The sequence below is a fragment of the Rhea pennata genome, unplaced genomic scaffold (genome assembly GCF_028389875.1).
Source record: "Rhea pennata isolate bPtePen1 unplaced genomic scaffold, bPtePen1.pri scaffold_163, whole genome shotgun sequence".
Lineage (NCBI taxonomy): Eukaryota > Metazoa > Chordata > Aves > Rheiformes > Rheidae > Rhea > Rhea pennata.
The window spans coordinates 13133-39387 of NW_026907635.1; the positions used below are offsets into that span (position 1 = coordinate 13133).

The 26255-nt window shown below is 70.9% G+C and overlaps 1 protein-coding gene across 1 annotated transcript in view; it reads left to right on the plus strand.

Annotated features, from left to right (window-relative positions):
• Positions 1–26255, plus strand: part of LOC134154220 (neurexin-2-like) — a gene marked incomplete at its 5' end in the record, with an annotated part of 48106 nt that overhangs the window by 12980 nt on the left and 8871 nt on the right. The window contains 6 exon segments of the mRNA XM_062600937.1: positions 805–924; positions 11714–11895; positions 13459–13630; positions 19275–19364; positions 22626–22942; positions 24026–24104. Of these exon segments, the coding sequence (XP_062456921.1) occupies positions 805–924; positions 11714–11895; positions 13459–13630; positions 19275–19364; positions 22626–22942; positions 24026–24104 (960 nt within the window).

Sequence of the window (26255 nt, forward strand, 5' to 3'; positions counted from 1 at the left end):
CGCACGCGGGCCAGGGACAGGCAGTGTGCAGGGGTGGGGCGGGCAACATGCATGGGGCGGGGGGGGGTGTGCAATGTGCATGGGGCAGGTGGGGAGCAGGGATGCCCAGGGGTGCACAAGGGCACACGAGGGTGCACGAGGATGCGCGGCGGGGGAAGCAGGGATGCCCGGGGGTGCACGAGGGCACACGAGGGTGCACGAGGATGCACGAGGACATGCAGTGGGGGAAGCAGGGATGCCCGGGGGTGCACGAGGGCACACGAGGATGCACGAGGACGTGCGGCGGGGGAAGCAGGGATGCCCGGGGGTGCACGAGGGCACACGAGGGTGCACGAGGATGCACGAGGACATGCAGTGGGGGAAGCAGGGATGCCTGGGGGTGCACGAGGGCACACGAGGGTGCACAAGGATGCAAGAGGACGCGCAGCGGGGGAAGCAGGGATGCCCGGGGGTGCACGAGGGCACACGAGGATGCACGAGGACGTGCGGCGGGGGAAGCAGGGATGCCCGGGGGTGCACGAGGGCACACGAGGGTGCACAAGGATGCACGAGGACGCGCAGCGGGGGAAGCAGGGATGCCCGGGGGTGCCCGGGGGTGCACGAGGGCACACGAGGATGCACGAGGACGCGCAGCGGGGGAAGCAGGGATGCCCGGGGGTGCACGAGGGCACACGAGGATGCACGAGGATGCACGAGGACGCGCAGCGGGGGAAGCAGGGATGCCCGGGGGTGCCCGAGGCTGCGTGACGGCGCACGGGGGCACGTGCGGGTGCAAGGGCCCCCCCGTCACGCCGGTGCCTGCAGGCCCCAGCACCACGTGCACCGAGGACTCGTGCGCCAACCAGGGCGTCTGCCTGCAGCAGTGGGACGGCTACGCGTGCGACTGCACCATGACCTCGTACCGGGGCCCCGTCTGCAATGACCGTGAGTGCCCCCGGGCCTCGCACGCACGTGTGCCCCCCGGCACGCGCACGGGCTGCCCGTGCCCCCCAGGGGCCCTTACACATGTGCATGTGCCCCAATGGTGCTCACACGGGCTGCGCGTGCCCCCCAGGGCCGTTGCACGGGCTGCACGTGCCCCCGAAGCCTCGCACATGCGTGTGCCCCAATGGCGCTCACGCGGGCTGCGTGTGCCCCCCAGGGCCATTGCACAGGCTGCGCTTGCCTGGGGCCCTCGCACACGCATGTGCCCCAATGGCGCTCACATGGGCTGCCTGTGACCCCAGGGCCTTGCACACGTGTGTGCCCCAATGGCGCTCAAACAGGCTGCACGTGCCCCCGGGGCCCTTGCACGGGCTGTGTGTGCCCCAATGGTGCTCACACGGGCTGCGTGTGCTCCCAGGGTCTCGCACACGCGTGTGCCCCAATGGTGCTCTCATGGGCTGTGCGTGCCCCCCTGGGGGCCCTCGCACATGCGTGTGCCTGAATGGCGCTCACATGGGTTGCACGTGCCCCCCGGGGCCCTCGCACATGCGTGTGCCCCCAGGGCCCTTGCACAGCCTGCATGTGCCCCCTGGGGCCCTCGCACGTGTGTGTGTCCCAGTGGCACTCACACAGGCTGTGCGTGCCCCCTGGGGACCCTCGCACGTGCGTGTGCCCCCCGGGGCCCTTGCACAGGCGTGTGCCCCCGTGTCCCTCATACGAGCGTGTGACCCCCTGTCCCTTGCATGGGCACGTGTGTCCCTTGCACAGGTATGTGCCCCCCCATGTCCCTTGCACAGGCTGTGTGTATCCCCGTGGCTCTTGCATGGGCGCTGCACACGCGTGTGGCACGAGGGCGTGCGAGGACGTGTAAGGAATGGCAATCCAGCCCCCCTACACCCCCCCAGGGGGCCCAGGCGTCCGGGAGCCACCCCCCCAGGGGGCCCAGGCGTCCGGGAGCCCCCACCAGGGGGCCCAGGCGTCCGGGAGCCACCCCCCCCCGGGGGCCCAGGCGTCCGGGAGACCCCCCCAGGGGGGCCAGGCGTCCGGGAGCCCCCTCCCCCAGGGGGCCCAGGCGTCCGGGAGCCCCCCCCAGGGGGCCCAGGTGTCCGGGAGCTGCCCCTCCGTGGGGGGACCCACTCTCGGCCCTTGGGTTGCCATGGGGCCAGGTGCCGCCCTGGGCACCGCCGTGGGGCTGCACGGGGCTCCGGGGGCAGCCATGGGGCTGGAGGTGGGTCTCGGAGGTGCCATGGGGCTGGCTGGGGCCGTGGGGCTGGATGTGGGTCCAGCCATGGGTTCTAGGGCTGCATATGGGGCCAGATGTGGGTCCAGGCAGTGCCGTGGGGCTGGATGTGGGCCCAGAGATGGGTCCAGCTGGCGCCGTGGGACTGGACATGGGTCTGGCCAGTGCTGGGGGTCCTGGCTGGGGGTCTGCGCAGTGTCGTGGGTCCTGGCTGGGGGTCTGGGTGGCACCATGGGGCAGGATGTGGGTCCAGATGTGGGTCCAGCTGGCACTATGGGGCTGGACATGGGTCTGGCCAGCGCTGGGGGTCCTGGTTGTGGGTCTGGGTGGCACCGTGGGGCAGGATGTGGGTCCTGACGTGGGTCCAGCTGGTGCTATGGGGCTGGATGTGGGTCCGGCCAGTGCTGGGGGTCCTGGCTGGGGGTCCGGGCAGCACCGTGGGGCTCGACGTGGGTCCAGATGTCCGTGCTGGTGTGGGTCTGGGCAGTGCCGTGGATCCAGCCATGGGTCAGCGGTGCCATGGGCTGGATGTGGGTCTGGGTGGTACCGTGGGTGCAGCTGTGGGTGCAGCCGTGGGTCCCAGCGGTGCAGTGGGGCTGGATGTGGGTCGAGGCAATGCCATGGGTCCAGCCCTGAGCACAGCTGTGAGTCTGGGTGATGCCGTGGGTGCAGCCGTGGGTCCCAGTGGCGCTGTGGGTGCAGCCGTGGGTGCGGCCGTGGGTCCCGGTGGTGCCGTGGGTGCAGCCGTGGGTCCGGGCAGTGCCATGGGTGCAGCTGTGGGTCCGGGTGGCGCCGTGGGTGCAGCTGTGGGTGCAGCCGTGGGTCCGGGCAGTGCCATGGGTGCAGCTGTGGGTCCCGGCGGCGCCGTGGGTCCGGCTGTGGGTGCAGCCGTGGGTCCGGGCAGTGCCATGGGTGCAGCTGTGGGTCCCGGCGGCGCCGTGGGTCCGGCCGTGGGTGCGGCCGTGGGTCCGGGCAGCGCCGTGGGTCCGGCCGTGGGTGCAGCCGTGGGTCCCGGCGGCGCCGTGGGTCCGGCCATGGGTGCAGCCGTGGGTCCGGGCAGTGCCATGGGTGCAGCTGTGGGTCCCGGCGGCGCCGTGGGTCCGGCCGTGGGTGCGGCCGTGGGTCTGGGCAGCGCCGTGGGTGCGGCCGTGGGTCCGGGCAGCGCCGTGGGTCCGGCCGTGGGTGCGGCCGTGGGTCCGGGCAGCACCGTGGGTCCGGCCGTGGGTGCGGCCGTGGGTCCGGGCAGTGCCATGGGTGCAGCTGTGGGTCCCGGCGGCGCCGTGGGTCCGGCCGTGGGTCCGGCGGCGCCGCCCCCCCTGCCCCTCCCCCCGCCCTGCCCCTCCCCCGCTCGCGCCCCGCCCCCCCCCCGCCTTCCTCCTCCTCCTCCTCCTCCCGCCGCCGCCGCCGCCGCCGTCCCTGCAGCAGCCGGCGCCCCACGGCGCCCCACGGCACCGGCGCCGCCGCCCCACGGCACCCGCCGCCCCACGGCACCGCCGCCCCACGGCACCGGCACCCGCCGCCCCACGGCACCCGCTGCCCCACGGCACCGGCACCCAGCGCCCCACGGCACCGGCACCGCCGCCCCACGGCACCCCGCCCGCCCCCACGGCACCGCCGCCCCACGGCACCCGCCGCCCCACGGCACCCAGCGCCCCACAGCAGCCGCCGCCCCACAGCAGCCGCCGCGCCGCAGCCGGACTCCCGCCCAGGCCAGCCGCCCCCCCGCCCGTCCGTCCCTCCGTCCCTCCGTCCCTCCATCCATCCGTCCGTCCGTCCATCCCGCATCCCCCCCGCTCCCTCCCTCCCTCCGCCGTCCATCTGTCCGTCCGTCCATCCCGCATCCCCCCCCGCTCCATCCCCCCTCCTCGCCCCGTCCGTCCGTCCGTCGTCCGCCCCCCTCCCCGTCCCTCCTCCCTCCCGCCGTCCATCCGTCCGTCCGTCCGTCCGTCCGTCCGCCCCCCTCCCCATCCCTCCATCCCTCCGGAGCAGCCGGAGGATGCTGGAGCCCAGCTGAGCCCCCGCCCCGGCCTCCAGCCTCCAGCCTCCCTCCAGCCTCCGTCCTCCAGCCTCCCTCCATCCCTCCAGCCTCCATCCTCCATCCTCCCTCCAGCCTCCCTCCATCCTCCATCCCTCCATCCTCCCTCCAGCCTCCATCCCTCCATCCTCCATCCTCCATCCCTCCATCCTCCATCCCTCCATCCCTCCCCACCTCCATCCCTCCATCCTCCGTCCCTCCATCCCTCCATCCCTCCATCCCTCCCCACCTCCATCCCTCCAGCCTCCGGCCCGCATCCCCCCATCTCCCCGGCCTCCATCCGCCAGCCATCCCCGCCTCCGTCCCTCCATCCCATCGTCTCCATCCCTCCATCCTCCATCCCTCTCCACCTCGCTCCCTCCATCCCCACCTCCATCTCCTCCATCCCTCCATCCCTCCATCCTCCATCCTCCCTCCATCCCCACCTCCATCTCCTCCATCCCTCCATCCCTCTCCACCTCGCTCCCTCCATCCCCACCTCCATCTCCTCCATCCCTCCATCCCTCCATCCTCCCTCCATCCCCACCTCCATCTCCTCCATCTCCTCCATCTCCTCCATCCCTCCCCTCCATCCCCACCTCCATCTCCTCCATCTCCTCCATCCCTCCATCCCTCCATCCCTCTCCACCTCGCTCCCTCCATCCCACCTCCATCTCCTCCATCTCCTCCATCCCTCCATCCGTCCCCACCTCGCTCCCTCCATCCCCACCTCCATCTCCTCCATCTCCTCCATCCCTCCATCCCTCCATCCCTCTCCACCTCGCTCCCTCCATCCCCACCTCCATCTCCTCCATCTCCTCCATCCCTCCATCCGTCCCCACCTCGCTCCCTCCATCCCCACCTCCATCTCCTCCATCCCTCCATCCTCCATCCTCCCTCCATCCCCACCTCCATCTCCTCCATCTCCTCCATCCCTCCATCCGTCCCCACCTCGCTCCCTCCATCCCACATCCCTCCGTCGCCCCTTTCTCCGTCCCTCCATCCTCCGTCCGTCCCCACCTCCATCTCCTCCATCCCCCCATCCCTCCGTCCCCCCCATCCTCCCTCGCTCCCTCCCTCCGGCCCGGCTGCCCCCCCGCATGCGCCCGCAGCCCTGAGCCCCCCCGGAGGGGGGGTCTCCCCATTTTGGGGCGATTCAGGGCAATTCGGCGACTGCCCCCGGTGCCGTCTCCAGAGCCGGGGGGGGGGAGTGGGGCTCCCCCCCCCGCCCAGCCCGGCTTTCGGGGCGATTCGGGGGCATTTTGGGGGCGCCAAGGGCTGTTGGGGGGGGTCGGGACCCCCCTCGGGCTCTTTTGGGGGGATTTCGAGGCTTCTTTCGGGCCCCATTTTCGGGGGCTTTTAGGGCCCCCCCAACCCCATTTTGGGGGGATTTAGGGGGATTTTGCCCCCCCAGCTCCATTTGGGGGAGATTTTGAGCACCACAGGCCCCATTTGGGGGGCATTCGGGGAGATTTGCCCCCCCCCCAGACCTATTTGGGTGGGATTGGGTCAATTTTGGGGGTGACTCGGGCCGCCCCCACCCCAATTTTGGGTGCCCCCAGCCCGTTTCTGCCCCCCACCCATTTTGGGGTGTCCTGAGCCCATTTTGGGGTGACTTGAGCCCATTTTTGCCCCCTCCAGCCCTTTTCTGCCCCCCAGCCCCTGTTTGCTCCCCCCAGCCCATTTTGGGGTGTCTTGAGCCCCTTTCTGGGTGCCCCGACCCCATTTTCGGGCACCCCCAGCCCCTTTCTGGGTGGTCTGAGCCCGTTTTCAGGTGCCTCGACCCTGCTTTCGGGTGCCCCCAGCCCGTTTTTGGGCACCCCGATCCCATTTTCGGGTACCCCCAGCCCGTTTTTGGGTGCTCTGACCCTGTTTTCGGGTGCCCTCAGCCTGTTTCTGGGTGCTCCAAGCCCGTTTGGGGGTGTCTTGAGCCCATTTTCGGGCGCCCCGACCCCGTTCCCGGGCGCCTCGACCCCGTTTTGGGGCGCCCCGACTCCGTTTTTGGGCGCCCCGACCCCGTTTTCGGGTGCCCCGAGTCCGTTTTCAGGCGCCCCGACCCCGTTTTTGGGCGCCCCGACCCCGTTTGGGGGCGCCCCGAGTTCGTTTTCGGGCGCCCCGACCCCGTTTGGGGGCGCCCCCGACCCCGTTTTCGGGGGCTCCGACCCCGCTCCCGGGCGCCCCGAGCCCGTTCTCAGGCGCCGGGCGCCCGTGGGGGGCGGCGGCGGCGGCGGTGCCGGGGGGGCGCCGGGGGCCCCCCGCGCCCATGGCGGCCGGCGCCCGCTGAGGGGGCGCATGGGGGGCCCCGGGGCGCTGGGGCTGGCGCTGCTGGCGCTGGGGGTGCTGGCGGCCCCGGGGCGCCCGGCCCGCGTCTCCTCCAGCCTCTCCACCACCCACCACGTCCACCACTTCCACAGCCGCCACGGCACCGTGCCCATCGCCATCAACCGCACGCCCTTCCTCACCCGCGGCGCCCACGGTGAGTGCCGCCTTCGGCCTCCCCCGCCTCCTCCTCCTCCTCCTCCTCCTCCTGCGGGAGCCCCCAACGCGGCCTTCGGCCTCCTCCTCCTCCTCCTCCTCCTGCGGGAGCCCCCAACGCGGCCTTCGGCCTCCTCCTCCTCCTCCTCCTCCTCCGGGAGCCCCCAACCCGGCCTTCGGCCTCCCCCGCCTCCTCCTCCTGCGGGAGCCCCCAACCCGCCTTCGGCCTCCCCCCGCCTCCTCCTCCTCCTCCGGGAGCCCCCAACCTGGCCCTCGGCCTCCCCCCGCCTCCTCCTCCTCCTCCCCATGGGAGCCCCCAACCCGGCCTTCGGCCTCCCCCCGCCTCCTCCTCCTCCTCCTCCCCATGGGAGCCCCCAACACGGCCTTCGGCCTCCCCCCCGCCTCCTCCTCCTCCTCCAGGAGCCCCCAACCCGGCCTTCGGCCTCCCCCCCGCCTCCTCCTCCTCCTCCTCCAGGAGCCCCCAACCCAGCCCTCGGCCTCCCCCCCTGCCTCCTCCTCCTCCTCCCCATGGGAGCCCCCAACCCGGCCTTCGGCCTCCCCCCGCCTCCTCCTCCTCCTTCTCTTCCTCACGGGAACCCCCAACCCGGCTTCCTCCTCCTCCCGGGGAGCCCCCGACCAAGCCTTCAGCCTGCTCTTCCTCACAGGCAGCCCCTAGACCCAGCTTTTGGCCTCCTCTTCCTCACAGGGAGCCCTAGATCCTGCCTTCCTCCTCCTCTTCCTCATGGGACCCCCCCCCAGACTCTGCCTTCACCATCATCATCCTCCTCCTTGAGGGGAGCCCCCAGACCCAGCCTTCCTCCTCCTCTTCCTCACAGGGATCCCCCAGACCTGGCCTTCATCCTTAGGGAGACCCCCAGACCCAGCCTTCCTCCTCCTCTTCCTCACAGGGATCCCCCAGACCTGGCCTTCATCCTTAGGGAGACCCCCAGACCCAGCCTTCCTCCTCCTCTTCCTCACGGGGAGCCCCAGACCTGGCCTTCATCCTTAGGGAGACCCCCAGACCCAGCCTTCCTCCTCCTCTTCCTCACGGGGAGCCCCAGACCTGGTCTTCATCCTTACGGGCACCCCCAGGCCCGGCCTTCATCTTCATCATCATCATCCTCACAGGGATTCCGAGACCCTGTCTTCATCCTCCTCCTCCTCCTCCTCCTGGGGACCCCCAGGCCTTGCCTTCCTCCTCTTCTACCTCACAGGGAGCCCCAGACTCAGCCTTCAGCCTCCTCCTCCTCCTCTTCCTCACAAGGACTCACAGACCTGGCCTTCGGCCTCCTCTTCTTCCTCCTCTTCCTCCTTACAGGGACCCCCAAACCCAGCCTTCGTCACCCTCCAGACGCTGCCTTCATCCTCCTCTTCCTCACAGGGACCCCCAGGCCCAGCCTTCATCCTCATCATCCTCATGGGGTCCCCCAGACCCACTCTTCCTCCTCCTCTTCCTCATGGGGAGCCCAAGACCCAGCCTTCATCATCCTCTTCCTCATGGGGACCCTGGACCCTGCCTTCGTCTTCCTTATCCCCCCAGGGACTCCTGGGCCTGCCCACCATCATCCTCATCCTCACAGGGATCCCAGGACCTGGCCTTCGTCTTCATCTTCCTTCTCTTCCTCCTCACAGGGGCCCCCAGGCCCTGCCTTCATCCTTGTGGGGCCCCAGACCCAGCCTTCATCATCGTCATCCTCCCAGGGAGCCCCAGACCTGCCCTTCCTCCTCACGGGGACTCCTAGACCCTGTCTCCTTCATCCTCCTCCTCCTCCTCCTCCTTGTAGGGACCCCTGGACCCAGCCTTCATCATCTGCCTCCCCATGGGCACCCCTGGACCCAGCCTTCATCATCCTCCCCATGGGGACCCCCCCCTTAGACCTGGCCTTCATCCTCCTCCTGGGAACCCCCAGACCCTGCCTTCCTCACCCTCATCTTCGCAGGGCCCCCGGACCCGGCCTTCAGCCACCTCCTCCTCCTCGTGGGGAGCCCCAAGCCCAGCCTTCGTCATCCTCCTCCTCATGGGAATCCCCAGGCCCTGTCTCCCTCCTCCTCCTCCTCCTCGCCCCCTCCCCAGGGATTGCAGCCTTCCTCCTCCCCCCTCTTCCTTCCGGAGCCCCCAGAGGCCCCTGGCCTTCCTCCCTCCTCCTCCTCCTCCACCTTGCAGAGCCCCCCCCATCCACCCCCCCCTTTTCTCCTCCTCCTCCTCCTGCCTGGTCTCCCCCATCTTCCTCCACCCAACACCCTGTGCACCAGCCCCGTGCACCAGCCCCGTGCATTGCACCAGCCCCGTGCATTGCACTAGCCCCATGCACCAGCCCCGTGCATTGCACCAGCCCCGTGCATTGCACTAGCCCCGTGCACCAGCCCCTGTGCACCAGCCCCGTGCATTGCACCAGCCCCGTGCATTGCACCAGCCCTGTGCAACAGCCCCGTGCACCAGCCCCGTGCATTGCACCAGCCCCGTGCATTGCACCAGCCCTGTGCACTGGCCCCGTGCACCAGCCTTGTGCATTGCACTAGCCCCGTGCACCAGCCCCCGTGCACCAGCCCCGTGCATTGCACCAGCCCCGTGCATTGCACTAGCCCCGTGCACCAGCCCCTGCCCCAACCCTGTGTGCACCGCCCCCGTGCACCAGCCTTGTGCATTGCACCAGCCCTGTGCACCAGCCCCATGTCTGTGCACCGTCCCCGTGCGCTGCACCAGCCCGGCCCCGTGCACGGCCCCGTGCCCCAGCCCCTGCCCCAGCCCCGTGTGCACCAGGCCTGTGTGCACGGCCCCACCCCTGTGCGCCCCATCCCCGTGCACCCCATCCCCGTGTGCCCTGGCCCCACCCCGGTGCATCCGCGGCGCTGTGCACCAATCCTGCCCCTGTGCCCCAGCCTCCGTCCTCGTCCCCGTGCACCAGGGATGGGTTGGGGGGGGGGATGTGATGGGGCTGGGGGGGTTGTGCACCAGCCTCGTGCAAGGCCCCAGCCCCGTGCAAGGCCCCGTGCACGGCCCTGTGCACGGCCCCGGCGGCCGCGCTGCCGGATTTGGGGGGATTTGCCGGATTCGGGGAGTTCGTGGCAGACGGGGGGAACTCGGGCGCTCGCAGCGGCTCGGGGGGCGCCGGGGGGGGCGGTGCGGATTGGGCTGGATTGGGGCAGTTTGTGGGGGGCTGCTGGAGTCCCGGCTGGCTGTGGAGCACTTGGGGTGGAGTTGGGGCGTTGTCTCTGGATTTGGGGTGAATTTGGGGTGTTTTGGATGGCCTCGGGGTGTTTTGGCTGGATTTGGAGCGTCTCGGGTGGATTTGGGGCGTTTCTGCTGGATTTGGGGCATTCCTGCTGGATTTGGGGGGTTTCAGCTGGATTTGGGGGGTTTCAGGTGGTTGGGGGGCATTTCTGCTGGATTTGGGATGTTTCTGCTGGATCGGGGGGTCAGGTGATTGGGGGCGTTTCTGCTGGATTTGGGGCATTTCTGCTGGATTTGGAGCATTTCTGCTGGATTTGGGGGTGTTTCTGCTGGATTTGGGATGTTTCTGCAGGGTTTGGGGCATTTCAGTTGGATTTGGAGCGTTTTGGGCAGATTTCGTAGGTTTCGGCTGGATTTGGGGCATTTCGGGTGGATTTGGGGCAATTTGGGGTAGCTTTCGACCATTGCGGGTGGGTTTGGACCGTTCTGGGTGGATCTGGGGCCGATCCTGCCCCCCCCCCACCCTCGGAGCTACAGCGTTGCTGCAGGGGGAGAGCGCACACGCGTGTGCGCGTCAGGGGTGTGCACGCACATCTGTGCGTGTGCACACGCGTGTGCATGAGTCGGAGGTGCGCGCACCCGTCTGTGCACGTGCACACGCATGTGTGAGCGTGCAGGTGTGTCAGGCACATGCACGCCCACCTACGCCTGTGCACACGCGTGTGCGCATGTGTCGGGGGTGTGCAAACCCATAGGTGCGCAGGCACACGCGTGCGTGCGGCCGCAAGTCCCCACGCGTGCACGTCCCCGCGCGTGCCCCTCCACGTGCCCGCCCACGTGGGTCCTTGCACACGCGTGTCAGGGCATGCGAAGGGGCGTGGGGAGGGGCCCGCGCACGCGGCCATGCCAGGAGCGAGTGTGCAGGCACGCGTGTGTGCACGGGTCCTGGCGCACGCGTGTGCGCGCAGGCGGGCGGTGCCTCCGTCCGTGCGCCCCGAGCCCCGGCGGCCCTTGCACGTGGGGGACACGGGGGCGGCCCTCGTGCGAAGCCCTCGTGCGCGGCCCTCGTGCGACGCCGCCGTCGTGCGAGCAGCCCGCCGCCTCGGCGCTGACCTACATTGCGGCGCGGGGGAGGGGCTGCGCCCGGACGCCTGGGCCCCTCCCTCCTCCCTCACCCCCTCCCCCAGAGATACCCGGGGACCCAGGCGTCCGGGTGTCCTCAGGTGGGGGGGGGGGGCACCCGGACGCCTGGGCCCCCTGCTCCCCTCCCACCCCAGACACGCAGGTCTCATCCCACCCGGATGCCTGGGCCCCCCCTGGACTCCTGGGCCCTTCCCAGCTGCCAGGGTCCCACACGGCCCGGACGCCGGGGCCCCTTGCGGGCACTGGGGGGGGGGGGGAGGGTCCCGCATGCCCAGACACCGGGGCCCCTCCCGGACTCCTGGGCCCCTCCTGGCCGCTTTGGGGGGGGGGGGGTCCTATGTGCTCGGCTGCCGGGGTCCCTCTGGGACTCCTGGGCCCCTGCTGGCCACCGGGGGAGGGGGGGCATGTGCCCGGACTCCTGGGCCCCTCTGGGACTCCTGGGCCCCTGCCGGCCACCGGGGGGGGGGGCGGGGGGGGGGGGCATGTGCCCGGACGCCTGGGCCCCTCTGGGACTCCTGGGCCCCTGCCGGCCACTGGGGGGGGGGCGGGGGGGGGGGCATGTGCCCAGACGCCTGGGCCCCTTCTGGACTTCTGGGCCCCTCTGGGACTCCTCGGCCCCTGCCGGCTGCAGGGGGGGTGGGGGGGGGGCGTGTGCCCGGACTCCTGGGCCCCTGCCGGCCGTGGGGCGGGGGGGGGTGCCGCGCGCCCGGCCGCCGGGGCCCCGCTGACGGCGCTCTCCCCGCAGCGGGCACCACGTACATCTTCGGCAAGGGGGGGGCCCTCATCACCTACACGTGGCCCCCGAACGACCGGCCGAGCACCCGCGCCGACCGCCTGGCGCTGGGCTTCAGCACGCAGCAGCGCGACGCCGTCCTCGTGCGCGTCGAGAGCGCCTCCGGCCTCGGCGACTTCCTCCAGCTCCACATCGTAAGCGCCCGGACGCCTGGGCCCCGCGGGGGGGCGGGGGAGGGAGCCCCCGGACGCCTGGGCCCGGGGGGGGGGGGGGGAGAGCCCCGGACACCTGGTCCCCTTGGCAGGAGGAGGAGGAGGAGGAGGGAGGGGCACCCCGGACGCCTGGGCCCCCTGGCGGGGGGGGGGGGGGGGAGGTGGAGACAGGGGTGTCCCCGGACACCTGGGTCCCCTGGGAGGATGCAGGGCAGACATGGTGGTGGGGGGAGGGCCGCCCGGATGCCTGCCCCCCCCCCCCCCCAGAATCCCCTGGGCCCCCTGGGGAAGCCCCAGTGTTAGAGGGGCCCAGATGCCCGGGGGCCCCGGCGCTCGGGAGGGGCCCAGGCGTCCGGGGGGGGTCCCCGCCGCCTGGGGGGTCCCCGCACCCGGTTGACGCGGCGCCCCGCAGGTGCAGGGGACCGTCGGGCCCTGGCGCTCGGGAGGGGCCCAGGCGCTTGGGAGGGGCCCAGGCGTCCGGGAGGGGCCCAGGCGTCCGGGAGGGACCCCGGTGTCCGGTGGGGGGTCCCCGCCGCCTGGGGGTCCCCGCGCGTGGCTGACGCGGCGCCCCGACAGGCGCAGGGGGCCGTCGGGGTCCGGCGCTGGGAGGGGCCCAGGCGTCCGGGGGGGGGCCCAGGCGTCCGGGGGGGGGGCCCAGGCGTCCGGGGGGGGGCCCGGCGCGCGGCTGACGCGGCGCCCCGCAGGCGCAGGGGGCCGTCGGGCCCTGGCGCTCAGGAGGGGCCCAGGCGCTCGGGGGGGCCCAGGCTTCCGGGGGGGCCCCGCACACGGCTGACGCGGCGCCCCGCAGGCGCAGGGGGCCGTCGGGGTCCGGCGCTGGGAGGGGCCCAGGCGTCCGGGAGGGGCCCAGGCGCTCGGGAGGGGCCCAGGCGTCCGGGGGGGGCCCAGGCGTCCGGGGGGTCCCCGCGCGCGGCTGACGCGGCGCCCCGCAGGCGCAGGGGGCCGTCGGGGTCCGGCGCTGGGAGGGGCCCAGGCGTCCGGGAGGGGCCCAGGCATCCGGGGGGGGGCCCAGGCGTCCGGGGGGCCCGGCGCGCGGCTGACGCGGCGCCCCGCAGGCGCAGGGGGCCGTCGGGGTCCGGCGCTGGGAGGGGCCCAGGCGCTCGGGAGGGGCCCAGGCGTCCGGGGGGGCCCAGGCGTCCGGGGGGGTCCCCGCGCGCGGCTGACGCGGCGCCCCGCAGGTGCAGGGGGCCGTCGGGGTCCGGCACTGGGAGGGGCCCAGGCGTCCGGGAGGGGCCCAGGCGTCCGGGGGTCCCCGCGCGTGGCTGACGCGGCGCCCCGCAGGCGCAGGGGGCCGTCGGGGTCCGGCGCTGGGAGGGGCCCAGGCGTCCGGGAGGGGCCCAGGCGTCCGGGAGGGGCCCAGGCGCTCGGGGGGGGGGCCCAGGCGTCCGGGGGTCCCCGCGCGCGGCTGACGCGGCGCCCCGCAGGCGCAGGGGGCCGTCGGGGTCCGGCGCTGGGAGGGGCCCAGGCGTCCGGGGGGGCCCAGGCGTCCGGGGGGGCCCGGCGCGCGGCTGACGCGGCGCCCCGCAGGCGCAGGGGGCCGTCGGGGTCCTCTTCAACGTGGGCACCGAGGACATCGCGCTGGAGGAGCGCGGCGCCGGCGTGAGCGACGGCCGCTTCCACGTCGTCCGCTTCACGCGCAGCGGCGGCAACGCGACGCTCCAGGTCGACGGGGGCCCCCTGCACGAGCGCTACCCCGCAGGTAGGGCCCGGCCCCCCGCCCCCGCCCCCCGGCTCCGCCACGGCCCCCCCAGGGCCCCCCAGGGCCCCTTATAGCCCCCCAGCTCCGCCACGGCCCCCCCAGGGCCCCCCAGAGCACCCCAGAGCCCCCCGGCTCCGTCACAGCCCCCAGGGCCCCCCACAGCCCCCCGGCTCCGGCACGGCCCCCCCAGGGCCCCCCAGAGCGCCTCAGAGCCCCCCGGCTCCGCCACAGCCCCCAGGGTCCCCCAGGGCCCCCCATAGCCCCCCGGCTCCGGCACAGCCCCCCCAGGGCCCCCCAGGGCCCCTTATAGCCCCCCGGCTCCGCCACGGCCCCCCAGAGCGCCCTATAGCGCCCTGGCTCCGGCACAGCCCCCCTATAGTGCCCTATACCGCCCTAGAGCCCCCCAGCTCTGGCACGGCCCCCCATAGCGCCCTATAGCGCCCTGGCTCCGGCACAGCCCCCCTATAGTGCCCTATAGCGCCCTAGAGCCCCCCAGCTCTGGCACGGCCCCCCATAGCGCCCTAGAGCCCCCTGGCTCCAGCACAGCCCCCCTATAGTGCCCTATAGCACCCTAGAGCCCCCCAGCTCCGGCACGGCCCCCCATAGCGCCCTAGAGCCCCCTGGCTCCAGCAGGGCCCCCCTATAGTGCCCTATAGCGCCCTAGAGCCCCCTGCAGCCCCAACGGCTCCGGCAGGGCCCCCTATAGCGCCCTCCCGACAGCTCCTGTAGGGCCCCCAGAGCCCCCTATAGCTCCCTGCAGCCCCTACGGCTCCTATAGTGCACCCCAGAGCCCTCCATAGCTGCCTGCAGCCCCTATGGCTCTTATAGGGCACCCCCAGAGCCCCCCATAGCTCCCTGCAGCCCCTATGGCTCCTATAGGGCACCCCCAGAGCCCCCCCATAGCTCCCTGCAGCCCCTATGGCTCCTACAGGGCACCCCCAGAGCCCCCCCCATAGCTCCCTGCAGCCCCTACGGCTCTTATAGGGCCCCGTGAGGCACCCTATAGACTTTCTGCACCTCGTAGGCACCCCAGAAGCCCTCCATTGGCACCCTATAGACCTCCTGCAGCCCCTGTGGCACCCATAGATACCCCAGAACCCTCTCCCCGGGCATCCTATAGCTCCCTGCAGCCCCTAGAGCTCCTAGGGCAGCCTATAGGCACCTTACAGCCCCTATGGCCCCACCCATAGACACCCGGTGCCCCCCCATAGGCACTCTATAGGCTCCTCGCAGTGCCTGTGGCTCCTATAGCTCCCCACAGACACCCTAGAGCCCCCCCCCATAAGGACCCTGGAGCCTTCCAGCCCTATGGTCCCTATAGCCCTTCCCATAGGTGCCAGTAGCTGCACAGAGCCCCTATGGTTCCCATAGGCCCCATAGCTGCCCTATAGCCTTGCCAGAGCCCCTGTGGCCCAAGTAGCCCCCCCATAGGCTCCCTATAGCCCCCCCAGACCCTATGGCTCTTATAGTAACTCCTAGGCACCCTATAGCCCCCCCAACCACCCTATGGCCCCCCTATAGGTGCCCTATAGCTCCCTATAGACACCCTATAGCTCCCCCTCAGCCCCTATGCCTCTTACAGTACTCCCTAGGGCCCCATAGGTGCCCTATAGCCCCCTACAGACACCCTATAGCTCTCCCTCAGCCCCTATGCCTCTTACAGTACTCCCTAGCCCCCCATAGGTGCCCTATAGCCCCCTATAGACACCCTATAGCTCCCCCTCAGCCCCTATGCCTCTTACAGTACTCTCTAGCCCCCCATAGGTGCCCTATAGCCCCCTATAGACACCCTATAGCTCCCCCTCAACCCCTATGCCTCTTACAGTACTCCCTAGGGCCCCATAGGTGCCCTATAGCCCCCTATAGACACCCTATAGCTCCCCCTCAGCCCCTATGCCTCTTACAGTACTCCCTAGCCCCCCATAGGTGCCCTATAGCCCCCTATAGACACCCTATAGCTCCCCCTCAACCCCTATGCCTCTTACAGTACTCTCTAGCCCCCCATAGGTGCCCTATAGCCCCCTATAGACACCCTATAGCTCCCCCTCAACCCCTATGCCTCTTACAGTACTCCCTAGCCCCCCATAGGTGCCCTATAGCCCCCTATAGACACCCTATAGCTCCCCCTCAGCCCCTATGCCTCTTACAGTACTCCCTAGCCCCCCATAGGTGCCCTATAGCCCCCTATAGACACCCTATAGCTCCCCCTCAGCCCCTATGCCTCTTACAGTACTCCCTAGCCCCCCATAGGTGCCCTATAGCCCCCTATAGACACCCTATAGCTCTCCCTCAGCCCCTATGCCTCTTACAGTACTCTCTAGCCCCCCATAGGTGCCCTATAGGCCCCTATAGACACCCTATAGCTCTCCCTCAGCCCCTATGCCTCTTACAGTACTCCCTAGCCCCCCATAGGTGCCCTATAGCCCCCTATAGACACCCTATAGCTCTCCCTCAACCCCTATGCCTCTTACAGTACTCCCTAGCCCCCCATAGGTGCCCTATAGCCCCCTATAGACACCCTATAGCTCCCCCTCAGCCCCTATGCCTCTTACAGTACTCCCTAGCCCCCCATAGGTGCCCTATAGCCCCCTATAGACACCCTATAGCTCCCCCTCAGCCCCTATGCCTCTTACAGTACTCCCTAGCCCCCCATAGGTGCCCTATAGGCCCCCTGTAGCCCCCCCCATAGGCCCCCTGTACCCCCTATAGGTGCCCTATAGGCCCCTCTAGCCCCCCCGGCCCCTTCTCACCCCCTATGGCCCCTGCGCTGCCCCCACCTCTAATTAGCGGCCGCGGCCCTAACGAGGGCCCCTCCCCCCACCCCCGGCCGGGGGACCCAGGCGTCCGGGCGGCCCCTAACGCCCCCCTAACGCCCCCCCCCCCGCGGGAACCTAAACGCCACATAAACCCCCCCCCACGCGGACATGCCACGGACACGGCAGGGACACGCCAGGGACACGGCAGGGACACGCCATGGACACAGCAAGGTCACGGCAGGGTCACGGCAGGGACACGGCAGGGTCACGCCAGGGACACGGCAGGGTCACGGCAGGGACACGGCAGGGACACGGCAGGGTCACGCCAGGGACACGGCAGGGACACGGCAGGGACACGGCAGGGACACGGCAGGGTCACGGCAGGGACACGCCATGGACACAGCAGGGACACGGCAGGGACACGGCAGGGACACGGCAGGGTCACGGCACGGACATGGGATGGACACGGCACGGCCATGGCATGGTCACACCATGGTCACGCCACGTCACACCATGGTCACGCCGTGGTCATGCCTCAATCATACCATGGTCATGCCATGTCACACCGCGGTCACGCCGTGGTTACCCCTCGGTCATGCTGTGGTCATGCCGTGGTCACGCCGTGTCATGCTGTGGTCACACCTCGGTCACGCCATGGTCACGCCGTGTCACGCCGTGGTCACCCCTGGCCTTGTAGCTGCCCCGCCGCCATCCTGCTACGTCCTGCCGTGGTCACGCGTGTGCAGGCGTGACACGTGTGCCCACTCCATCACGCATGTGCTGCCATGTCCCCTGCCCCGTCCCGCGTGTGCACGCCTGTCCCGTACCCTCACCACGAGTGTGCAGGCCAGACACACATGTCCCCGCCCCGTCACGCGCGACCCATGTCTCCGTCACACGTGTGCGGCCGTGATGCGTGTCCCTGCCCCGTCACACGCGTCCCGTGTCCTGGTCACACGTGTGCAGCCGTGACGCGTCCCTGCCCCAAGTGTCCCGTGTCCCCGTGCCACGTGTCCTCGTCCTGTGCGTGCTCCGTGTCCCATGTCCCCCTGACCCGTGTCCCCATGTTCTGTGCCACGTGTCCTGTGTCCTGTCCCGCGTGTGCTCCATGCTGCGTGTCCCGTGTCCCCGTGTCCCCGTGTGTCCCGTGTCCCATCCCACGCGTGCCCCACCCCGCGCATGCTCCTTCACTCGTGTGCCCGTGTCCCTGTGTGTCCCGTGCCGTGTCCTGCGCATGCATGCTCCATGACACGTGTCCTGTGCCCGTGTCCTGTGTCCCCACGTGTCCTGTGCCCCACCCCGCACGTGCTCTGTGTCCCATGCCCCGTGACACGTGTCCCGTGTCCCCGCGTGTCCCGTGTCCCCAGGCCCCGCGTGCCCTGCGAGGAGTGTCCCCACGTGTCCCCGTGTGCTCCATGACGCGTACCCCGTGTCCCAGCATGCCCCACGTACCCCGTGATGGGTCTCCTGTGTCCCCGCGTGTCCGTGCGTGTCCCCGCATGCTCCATGACCCGTGTCCCCATGTGTCCTATGTCCCCGCGTGTCCCCGTGTGCTCCATGACGCGTGCTCCATGTCCCAGCGTGCTCCACGTACCCCGTGATGCGTCTCCCATGTCCCTGCGTGTCCCTGCATGCTCCATGACGCGTGTCCCATGTCCCCACGGGTCCCGTGTCCCCACGTGTCCCCGCGTGTCCCGTGTCCCGTGACGCGTGTCGTCTCCTCTCCAAGGCAGCGCGGATAGCGAGCGGCTGGCGATTGCCCGGCAGCGCATCCCCTCCCCGTGTCCCCGCATGTCCCGCGTGTCCCGTGTCCCCGCGTGTCCCCACGTGTCCCCGCGTGTCCCGTGTCCCGTGACGCGTGTCGTCTCCTCTCCAAGGCAGCGCGGATAGCGAGCGGCTGGCGATTGCCCGGCAGCGCATCCCCTCCCCGTGTCCCCGCGTGTCCCGTGTCCCCGCGTGTCCCCGCGTGTCCCGTGTCCCGTGACGCGTGTCGTCTCCTCTCCAAGGCAGCGCGGATAGCGAGCGGCTGGCGATTGCCCGGCAGCGCATCCCCTCCCCGTGTCCCCGCATGTCCCGCGTGTCCCGTGTCCCCGCGTGTCCCCACGTGTCCCCGCGTGTCCCGTGTCCCGTGACGCGTGTCGTCTCCTCTCCAAGGCAGCGCGGATAGCGAGCGGCTGGCGATTGCCCGGCAGCGCATCCCCTCCCCGTGTCCCCGCGTGTCCCGTGTGTCCCGTGTCCCCGCGTGTCCCCGCGTGTCCCCACGTGTCCCGTGTCCCGTGACGCGTGTCGTCTCCTCTCCAAGGCAGCGCGGATAGCGAGCGGCTGGCGATTGCCCGGCAGCGCATCCCCTCCCCGTGTCCCCGCGTGTCCCGCGTGTCCCGTGTCCCCGCGTGTCCCCACGTGTCCCCGCGTGTCCCGTGTCCCGTGACGCGTGTCGTCTCCTCTCCAAGGCAGCGCGGATAGCGAGCGGCTGGCGATTGCCCGGCAGCGCATCCCCTCCCCGTGTCCCCGCGTGTCCCGCGTGTCCCGTGTCCCCGCGTGTCCCCACGTGTCCCCGCGTGTCCCGTGACGCGTGTCGTCTCCTCTCCAAGGCAGCGCGGATAGCGAGCGGCTGGCGATTGCCCGGCAGCGCATCCCCTCCCCGCGTCCCCGCGTGTCCCGCGTGTCCCGTGTCCCCGCGTGTCCCCACGTGTCCCCGCGTGTCCCGTGTCCCGTGACGCGTGTCGTCTCCTCTCCAAGGCAGCGCGGATAGCGAGCGGCTGGCGATTGCCCGGCAGCGCATCCCCTCCCCGCGTCCCCGCGTGTCCCCGCGTGTCCCGTGTCCCCGCGTGTCCCCACGTGTCCCCGCGTGTCCCGTGTCCCGTGACGCGTGTCGTCTCCTCTCCAAGGCAGCGCGGATAGCGAGCGGCTGGCGATTGCCCGGCAGCGCATCCCCTACCGGCTCGGCCGGGTGGTCGATGAGTGGCTGCTCGACAAAGGTAACCGGGATCCCCCGGATCCCCCCAGCCCCGGGATCCCCCCGGATCCCCCGCGATCCCCCCCGGAGCCCCCCGGAGCCCTGGGGTCCCGCCCGGAGCCCCGGGATCCCCCTTGGATCCTCCCGGATCCTCCCAGGTCCCCAGAGCTCCGGGATCCCCCCCAGATGCCCCCTGGATGCCCTGGAGCTCCGGGATCCCCCTGGATCCCTCTGGATCCTCCCAGATTTGGGATCCCCTGGATCCCCCTGGGACCAGGATCCCCCCCAAGCTCCGGGATCCCCCAGATCCCCCCCAGATCCTCCTGGACTGGGGATCCCCTGGATCCCCCAGGACAAGGATCCCCCACCCAGATCCTCTGGGATCCCCCGGCAGCAGGATCCCCCCGGAGCTCCGGGATCCCCCGGATCCGCCCCGGATCCTCCCGGCCTCAGGATCCGCCCGGCTCCCCCGGGGTCGCTCTGGGAACGGGACCCGCCGGGTCCCCGGGATCCTCCCGGGGGACCTGGGATCCCCTTTGTGGGGGGGGGGCGGGATCCCCTCTGGGGCACCAACTGGCTGCCCCGGGCATCCAGGGGCCCAGGCGTCCGGGGGGCCCAGGCGTCCGGGGGCCCCGCAGCCCCCCCCCCAATCCCCCCCCCGCGTCTAACCCGCGTCTAAACCCGCTAACGCCCCCCGCCCCGTTAAAGGGACCCGAACGCCCCTAACGGCCCCTAAACCGCGTTTAACCCTTTGAGTGCCGCCCCCCCCCCCCCCCCGCCGGGCCCTAAATTCGCATAAACCGCTGCTAAAACCCGCGGCCGGCGGCACCGGCGCACGAGTGTGCACGAGTGTGCGTGCACGCGAGGAGCGTGCGTGCACGAGTGGTGCGTGCGTGAGGGGCACGTGGGCACAAGCAGCGTGTGCGTGAGCCTGAGGAGCGCATGTGTGTGCACAAGGAGCGTGTGTGCACGAGGAGTGTGTGCGCACGAGGGGCACGTGCACGAGGAGCGTGTGTGTGTGTGTGTGTGTGTGCGCGTGCGCGTGTGTGAGGAGCGCATATGTGTGTGCATGAGGATTGTGTGTGCACAAGGGGAGTGTGTGTGCACAAGGGGCGTGTGTGCACGAGGAGCGTGTGTGTGTGCATGAGGAGCACGTGTGCACAAGGAGTGTGTGAGCACAAGGACAAGGACGCACACACGCGCGTGTGCACCAAGGGGCGTGTGTGCACGAGGAGCGTGTGTGTGTGCACGAGGAGCGCGTGTGCACAAGGGGTGTGTGAGCACAAGGACAAGGGGCGCGTGTGCACCAGTAGCACGTGTGCACAAGGGCTGCCTGTGCACGAGGGGCGTGTGCGCCCAAGGAGCATGTGCGCGCGAGGATCACGTGTGCACAGGGGCTACGTGTGCACGAGTCTGTGCGTGCACAAGTGCAATGTGTGCACGAGTGCCGTGTGCGTGTGCACGAGCACTGTGGGCATGTGCACAAGTGTGTGGGCGTGTGCACGAGTGCTGTGTGCGTGTGCACGAGCACTGTGTGTGTGTGTGCCCGAGCACCATGTCTGCACAAGCACCATGGGCGTGTGCACGAGCGTGGGGGTGTGTGTGTGCAAGGGCACAAGGGTGTGTCTGAGCACCGTGGGCGCATGCACGAGCGCGTGCGTGTGCCCGAGCGCGTGTGCGTGTGCCGCGCGCCGCCCCGCCGCCGCCGTGAACCCGCGTCGTCCCCAGGCCCTAACGAGGCCGCGGCCGCCCGCTGACGAGGCCCCTCCCCCCCCCCCCCGGGCCCAAACCCGGCCGAACTGAGCCCAAAACGCCCAGCGCAACTCAGAGGGTTAAAAGGTCTCAGGGACGGAGCCGTGTTGGGGTCCCTTTAACGCGCGGCGCTCGCACGGGGACGCGGCGGGGGGACGGGGGGCGCGGGGGGAAGCGGGGGGCGCGGGGGGGACGGGGGGGATGGGGGGCGCGGGGGGGGGGCGCGGGCTGCATGTGGTGGCGGGGGGCGGCGGCAGGCCCCTCGTGCAAGGCCCCCGTGCGACGCGCCGGGGCCCTCGTGCGATGCATGCTGGGGCCCTCGTGCGAGGCGCGCGTGCAAGGCGGCCCGTGCCGGGGGCGGGGGCGGACGTGCAGGGCCCCGGTGCGGCGCACGCCGGGACCCCCCGTGCAAGGCACGTGCACAAGGCGTGCAAGGCCCTGTGTAATACACACCGGGGCCCTCGTGCGACATGCACACCCAAGGCCCCCGTGCGAGGCACGTGGGGACCCTTGTGCAACGCCAGCACCCTCGTGCAGTGCACACCAGGACCCCGGTGTGACATGTGCATGGGAGGCCTCGTGCAATGCACGTGGGGACCCTCGTGCAATGCACTGCGGGACCCTCGTGCGACGCGTGCATGCGATACCCCGAGCACGATGCCCACGGGGGGACCCTCGTGCGACGCACGGCAGGCCGTGGGGTGGTGGCGCGTGTCCCTCTCCACCAGCCCCGCTGCAGGAGGCCGTCGTGCGAGGCCGTGCCGTCGTGCAAGGGCACCGTGCAAGGCCGCCCTGCCGTGCACGACTGCTGCGTGAGGCCATGCGAGGCCGTGCCGCTGTGCGAGGCCGTCGTGCAAGGCCATGTGAGGCCATGCCACTGCCGTGCAAGGCCATGCCGCTGTGCGAGGCCGTGCCGCTGGCGTGCAAGGCTGTGCCACTGTGCGAGGCCGCCGTGCAAGGCCACACTGCCGTACGAGGCCGTGCCGCCATGCAACGCCGTCATGTGAGGCTGCTGTGCGAGGCCGTGGCGCCGTGCGAGGCCGCCGTGCAAGGCCGCCGTGCGAGGCCGCCGTGCAAGGCCGTGCGAGGCCGTGCAAGGCCGTTCCGCCGTGCGAGGCCGCCGTGCGAGGCCATGTCGCCGTGCAAGGCCGCCGCGCAAGGCCGTGCCGCCGTGCGAGGCCGCCGTGCGAGGCTGTTCCGCCGTGCGAGGCCGCTGTGCGAGGCCGTGCGAGGCTGCCGTGCGAGGCCGTGTCGCCGTGCGAGGCCGTGCGAGGCCGCTGTGCAAGGCCGCTGTGCGAGGCCGTTCCGCCGTGCGAGGCCATGCGAGGCCGCCGTGCGAGGCTGTTCCGCCGTGCGAGGCCGTGCGAGGCCGTGCAAGGCCATGCGAGGCCGTTCCGCCGTGCGAGGCCGCCGTGCGAGGCCATTCCGCCGTGCGAGGCCATTCCGCCGTGCGAGGCCGCCGTGCGAGGCCGTGCGAGGCCGTGCGAGGCCGCCGTGCGAGGCCGTGCGAGGCCGTGCGCTCTCCCCGCAGGCCGGCAGCTGACCATCTTCAACAGCCAGGCGGCCGTGCGGGTGGGGGGCCGCGACCGGGGCCGCCCCTTCCAGGGGCAGCTCTCGGGCCTCTACTACAACGGGCTCAAGGTGCTGGCGCTGGCGGCCGAGGGGCACCCGCGGGTGCGCCTGGAGGGCGACCTGCGCCTCGTGGGCGAGCCGCCCCCCCCCGCGCCCCCCGGCGCCACCGCCGCCCCCCCCGACATGGCCACCACCATCATGGAGACCACCACCACCATGGCCACCACCACCACGCGCCGCGGGCGCTCCCCGACCCTGCGCGACACCGTGGCCCAGGTGCGCCCGGACGCCGGGGCCCCGCCGGCGGGGGGGGGGGGGGTCAGGACGCCTGGGCCCCTTGGTTGGGGGGGGGGGTCAGGACGCCTGGGCCCCTTGGGGGGGGGTCAGGACGCCTGGGCCCCTTGGGGGGGGGAGTCAGGACACCTGGGCCCCTTGGGGGGGGGGTCAGGACGCCTGGGCCCCTGGGGGGGGGGTCAGGATGCCTGGGCCCCTGGGTTGGGGGGGGGTCAGGACGCCTGGGCCCCTTGGTTGGGGGGGGTCAGGATGCCTGGGCCCCTGGGTTGGGGGCAGGACACCTGGGCCCCTTGGTTGGGGGGGGTCAGGACGCCTGGGCCCCTTGGTTGGGGGGGGTCAGGACGCCTGGGCCCCTGGGGGGGGGGGTCAGGATGCCTGGGCCCCTGGGTTGGGGGGCTTCAGGATGCCTGGGCCCCTTGGGGGGGAGAGGGGACACCTGGGCCCCTTGGTTGGGGGGGGGGTCAGGACACCTGGGCCCCTTGGGGGAAAGGGGAGACCTGGGCCCCTTGGAGGGGAGGGGTCAGGATGCCTGGGCCCCTTGGGGGGGGTCAGGACACCTGGGCCCCTTGGTTGGGGGGGGGGTCAGGACGCCTGGGCCCCTTGGGGGGGAGGGGTCAGGATGCCTGGGCCCCTTGGTTGGGGGGGGTCAGGACGCCTGGGCCCCTTGGGGGGGAGGGGTCAGGATGCCTGGGCCCCTTGGTTGGGGGGGGGTCAGGACACCTGGGCCCCTGGGGGAGGGCAGGACACCTGGGCCCCTTGGTTGGGGGGGGTCAGGATGCCTGGGCCCCTTCGGGGGGTCAGGACACCTGGGCCCCTTGGTTGGGGGGGGTCAGGATGCCTGGGCCCCTTCGGGGGGTCAGGACACCTGGGCCCCTTGTGGGAGTGGTGGGGAGGGGGGAGGCCCGGACACCTGGGCCCTGTAGGAGCATTTTGGGAGGGGCCCAGGTGCCTGGAGAGGGGGAGCATGGGCTCCCGGACGCCGGGGCCCCGCCGGGGGAGGGGCGTGGGGGGTCGGAGGGGCCCCGGCGTCCGGGCTGAGGCGCTGCCCCCCTCCCACCCCCCCAGAACACGGACGATCTCCTGGTGGCGTCGGCCGAGTGCCCCAGCGACGACGAGGACCTGGAGGAGTGCGAGCCCGGCACAGGTGGGTGCTCGCGCGCGGGGGCCGCCGGGGCGCCAGGCGGGCGCGCGCCCCGCACGCCCCGCGCCGCACGGCCGCCCCGGGCAGTATGGCTGCCCCGGGCGACACGGCCACCCCGGGCAATATGGCTGCCTGGGCAAAATGGCCACCTTGACAACATGGCCGCCCCGGGCAACATGGCCATGCTGAGTGACATGGCCGCCCCACACAATATGGCTGCCTGGGCAATATGGCTGCCTGGGCAAAATGGCCACCCCACACAATATGGCTGCCCTGTGCAACATGGCCGCCCCATGCGACATGGCTGCCCTGGGCAATATGGCTTCCCTGGGCAACATGGCCGCCCCCATGCAAAATGGCCGCCCTGGGCAATATGGCTTCCCTGTGCAACATGGCCGCCCCCATGCAAAATGGCTGCCCTGGGCAACATGGCTGCCCCGGGCAACATGGCCGCCCTGTGTGACATGGCCACTCTGGGCAACATGGCTGCCCTGGCAATATGGCCGCCTCGACAACATGGCCGCCCCAGGCAATATGGCTGCCCTGGCAATATGGCCACCTCAGGCAACATGGCCGCCTCAACAACATGGCCGCCCCGGGCAATATGGCTGCCCTGGCAATATGGCTGCTCTGGGCAACATGGCCGCCCTGGGCAATATGGCCGCTCTGGGCAACATGGCCGCCTCGACAACATGGCCGCCCCGGGCAATATGGCTGCCCTGGCAATATGGCTGCCCTGGCAATATGGCTGCTCTGGGCAACATGGCCACCCTGGGCAACATGGCCGCCTCGACAACATGGCCGCCCCCGCCCCCCGGGCGCCCGAGCGCCCCACCCCTGCGTGTGCCCGGCCCCACGGCGCCCCCGCCCCCCGCCCCGCCCACCCCGGCCCCGCCCCCGGCGCTGCCCGGACGCCTGGGCCCCCTCGCGGCGGGGCGCCCGGACGCCTGGGCCCCCCCGGGCCGGGGCAGCGGGGCCGGGCCGGGAAGCGAGGGCGAGCGGCCGGAGACGGCGGACGGACGGACGGACAGACAAGGACGGACAGGGACGGACAGACAGAGGGACCAGCGCAGGGACGGGCGCAGGGCGGGAGGCACGGATGGACGCACGGACGGAGGGACGCGTGCGTGCGGGGCTGCAGGGACAGACGGACGCACGGATGGACGGACGGGAGGACGGCTGCGCGGACAGAGAGACGGCTGGACGGCTGCATGCACGGACGGATGGAGGGACAGATGGATGGAGGGATGGACAGATGGAGGGAAGGATGGAGAGATGGACGGATGGATGGAGGGATGGAGCAATGGACGGATGGATGGATTGAGGAACGGACGGAGAGATGGACAGATGGAGGGATGGATGGAGGGACGGACGGATGGACGGACAGATGGAGGGACAGATGGAGAGATGGACGGATGGATGGAGGGATGGATGGAGAGATGGGCAGATGGAGGGATGGATGGAGGGATGGAGAGATGGATGGAGGGACGGACAGATGGAGGGAAGGATGGAGAGATGGACGGATGGATGGAGGGACGGAGCAATGGACGGATGGATGGATTGAGGAATGGACGGAGAGATGGACAGATGGAGGGATGGATGGAGGGACGGACGGATGGATAGAGGGATGGATGGAGGGATGGACAGATGGATGGATGGATGGATTCATGGTGGGATGGATGAAGAATGGATGGTTGGACTGACGGATGGAGGGACGGATGGATGGATGGATTCATGGTGGGATGCATGAAGAATGGATGGTTGGACTGACAGACGGAGGGACAGATGGACAGATAGATGGTTGAATTGATGGATGGATGGTGGAGGGACGAGTGGCTGGACGGACAGAGGGATGGAGAGATGAGCGGTTGGATTGAGGGTTGGATTGGTGGACGGACAACGGAGGGAAGGATGGAAGGACGGGTGGCTGGACAGATGGTTGGATTAACGGATAGACGACGGATGGAGCGATGGGTGGTTGGACTGACGGACGGATGGAGCAATGAGTGGCAGGATTCACGGATGGATGGAGGGATGGAGGGAGCGATGGACTGACGGACGGATGGAGCGATGGGTGGTTGGACTGATGGACGGAAGGATGGATGGAGCGATGGGTGGTTGGACTGACGGACGGATGGAGCGATGGGTGGCAGG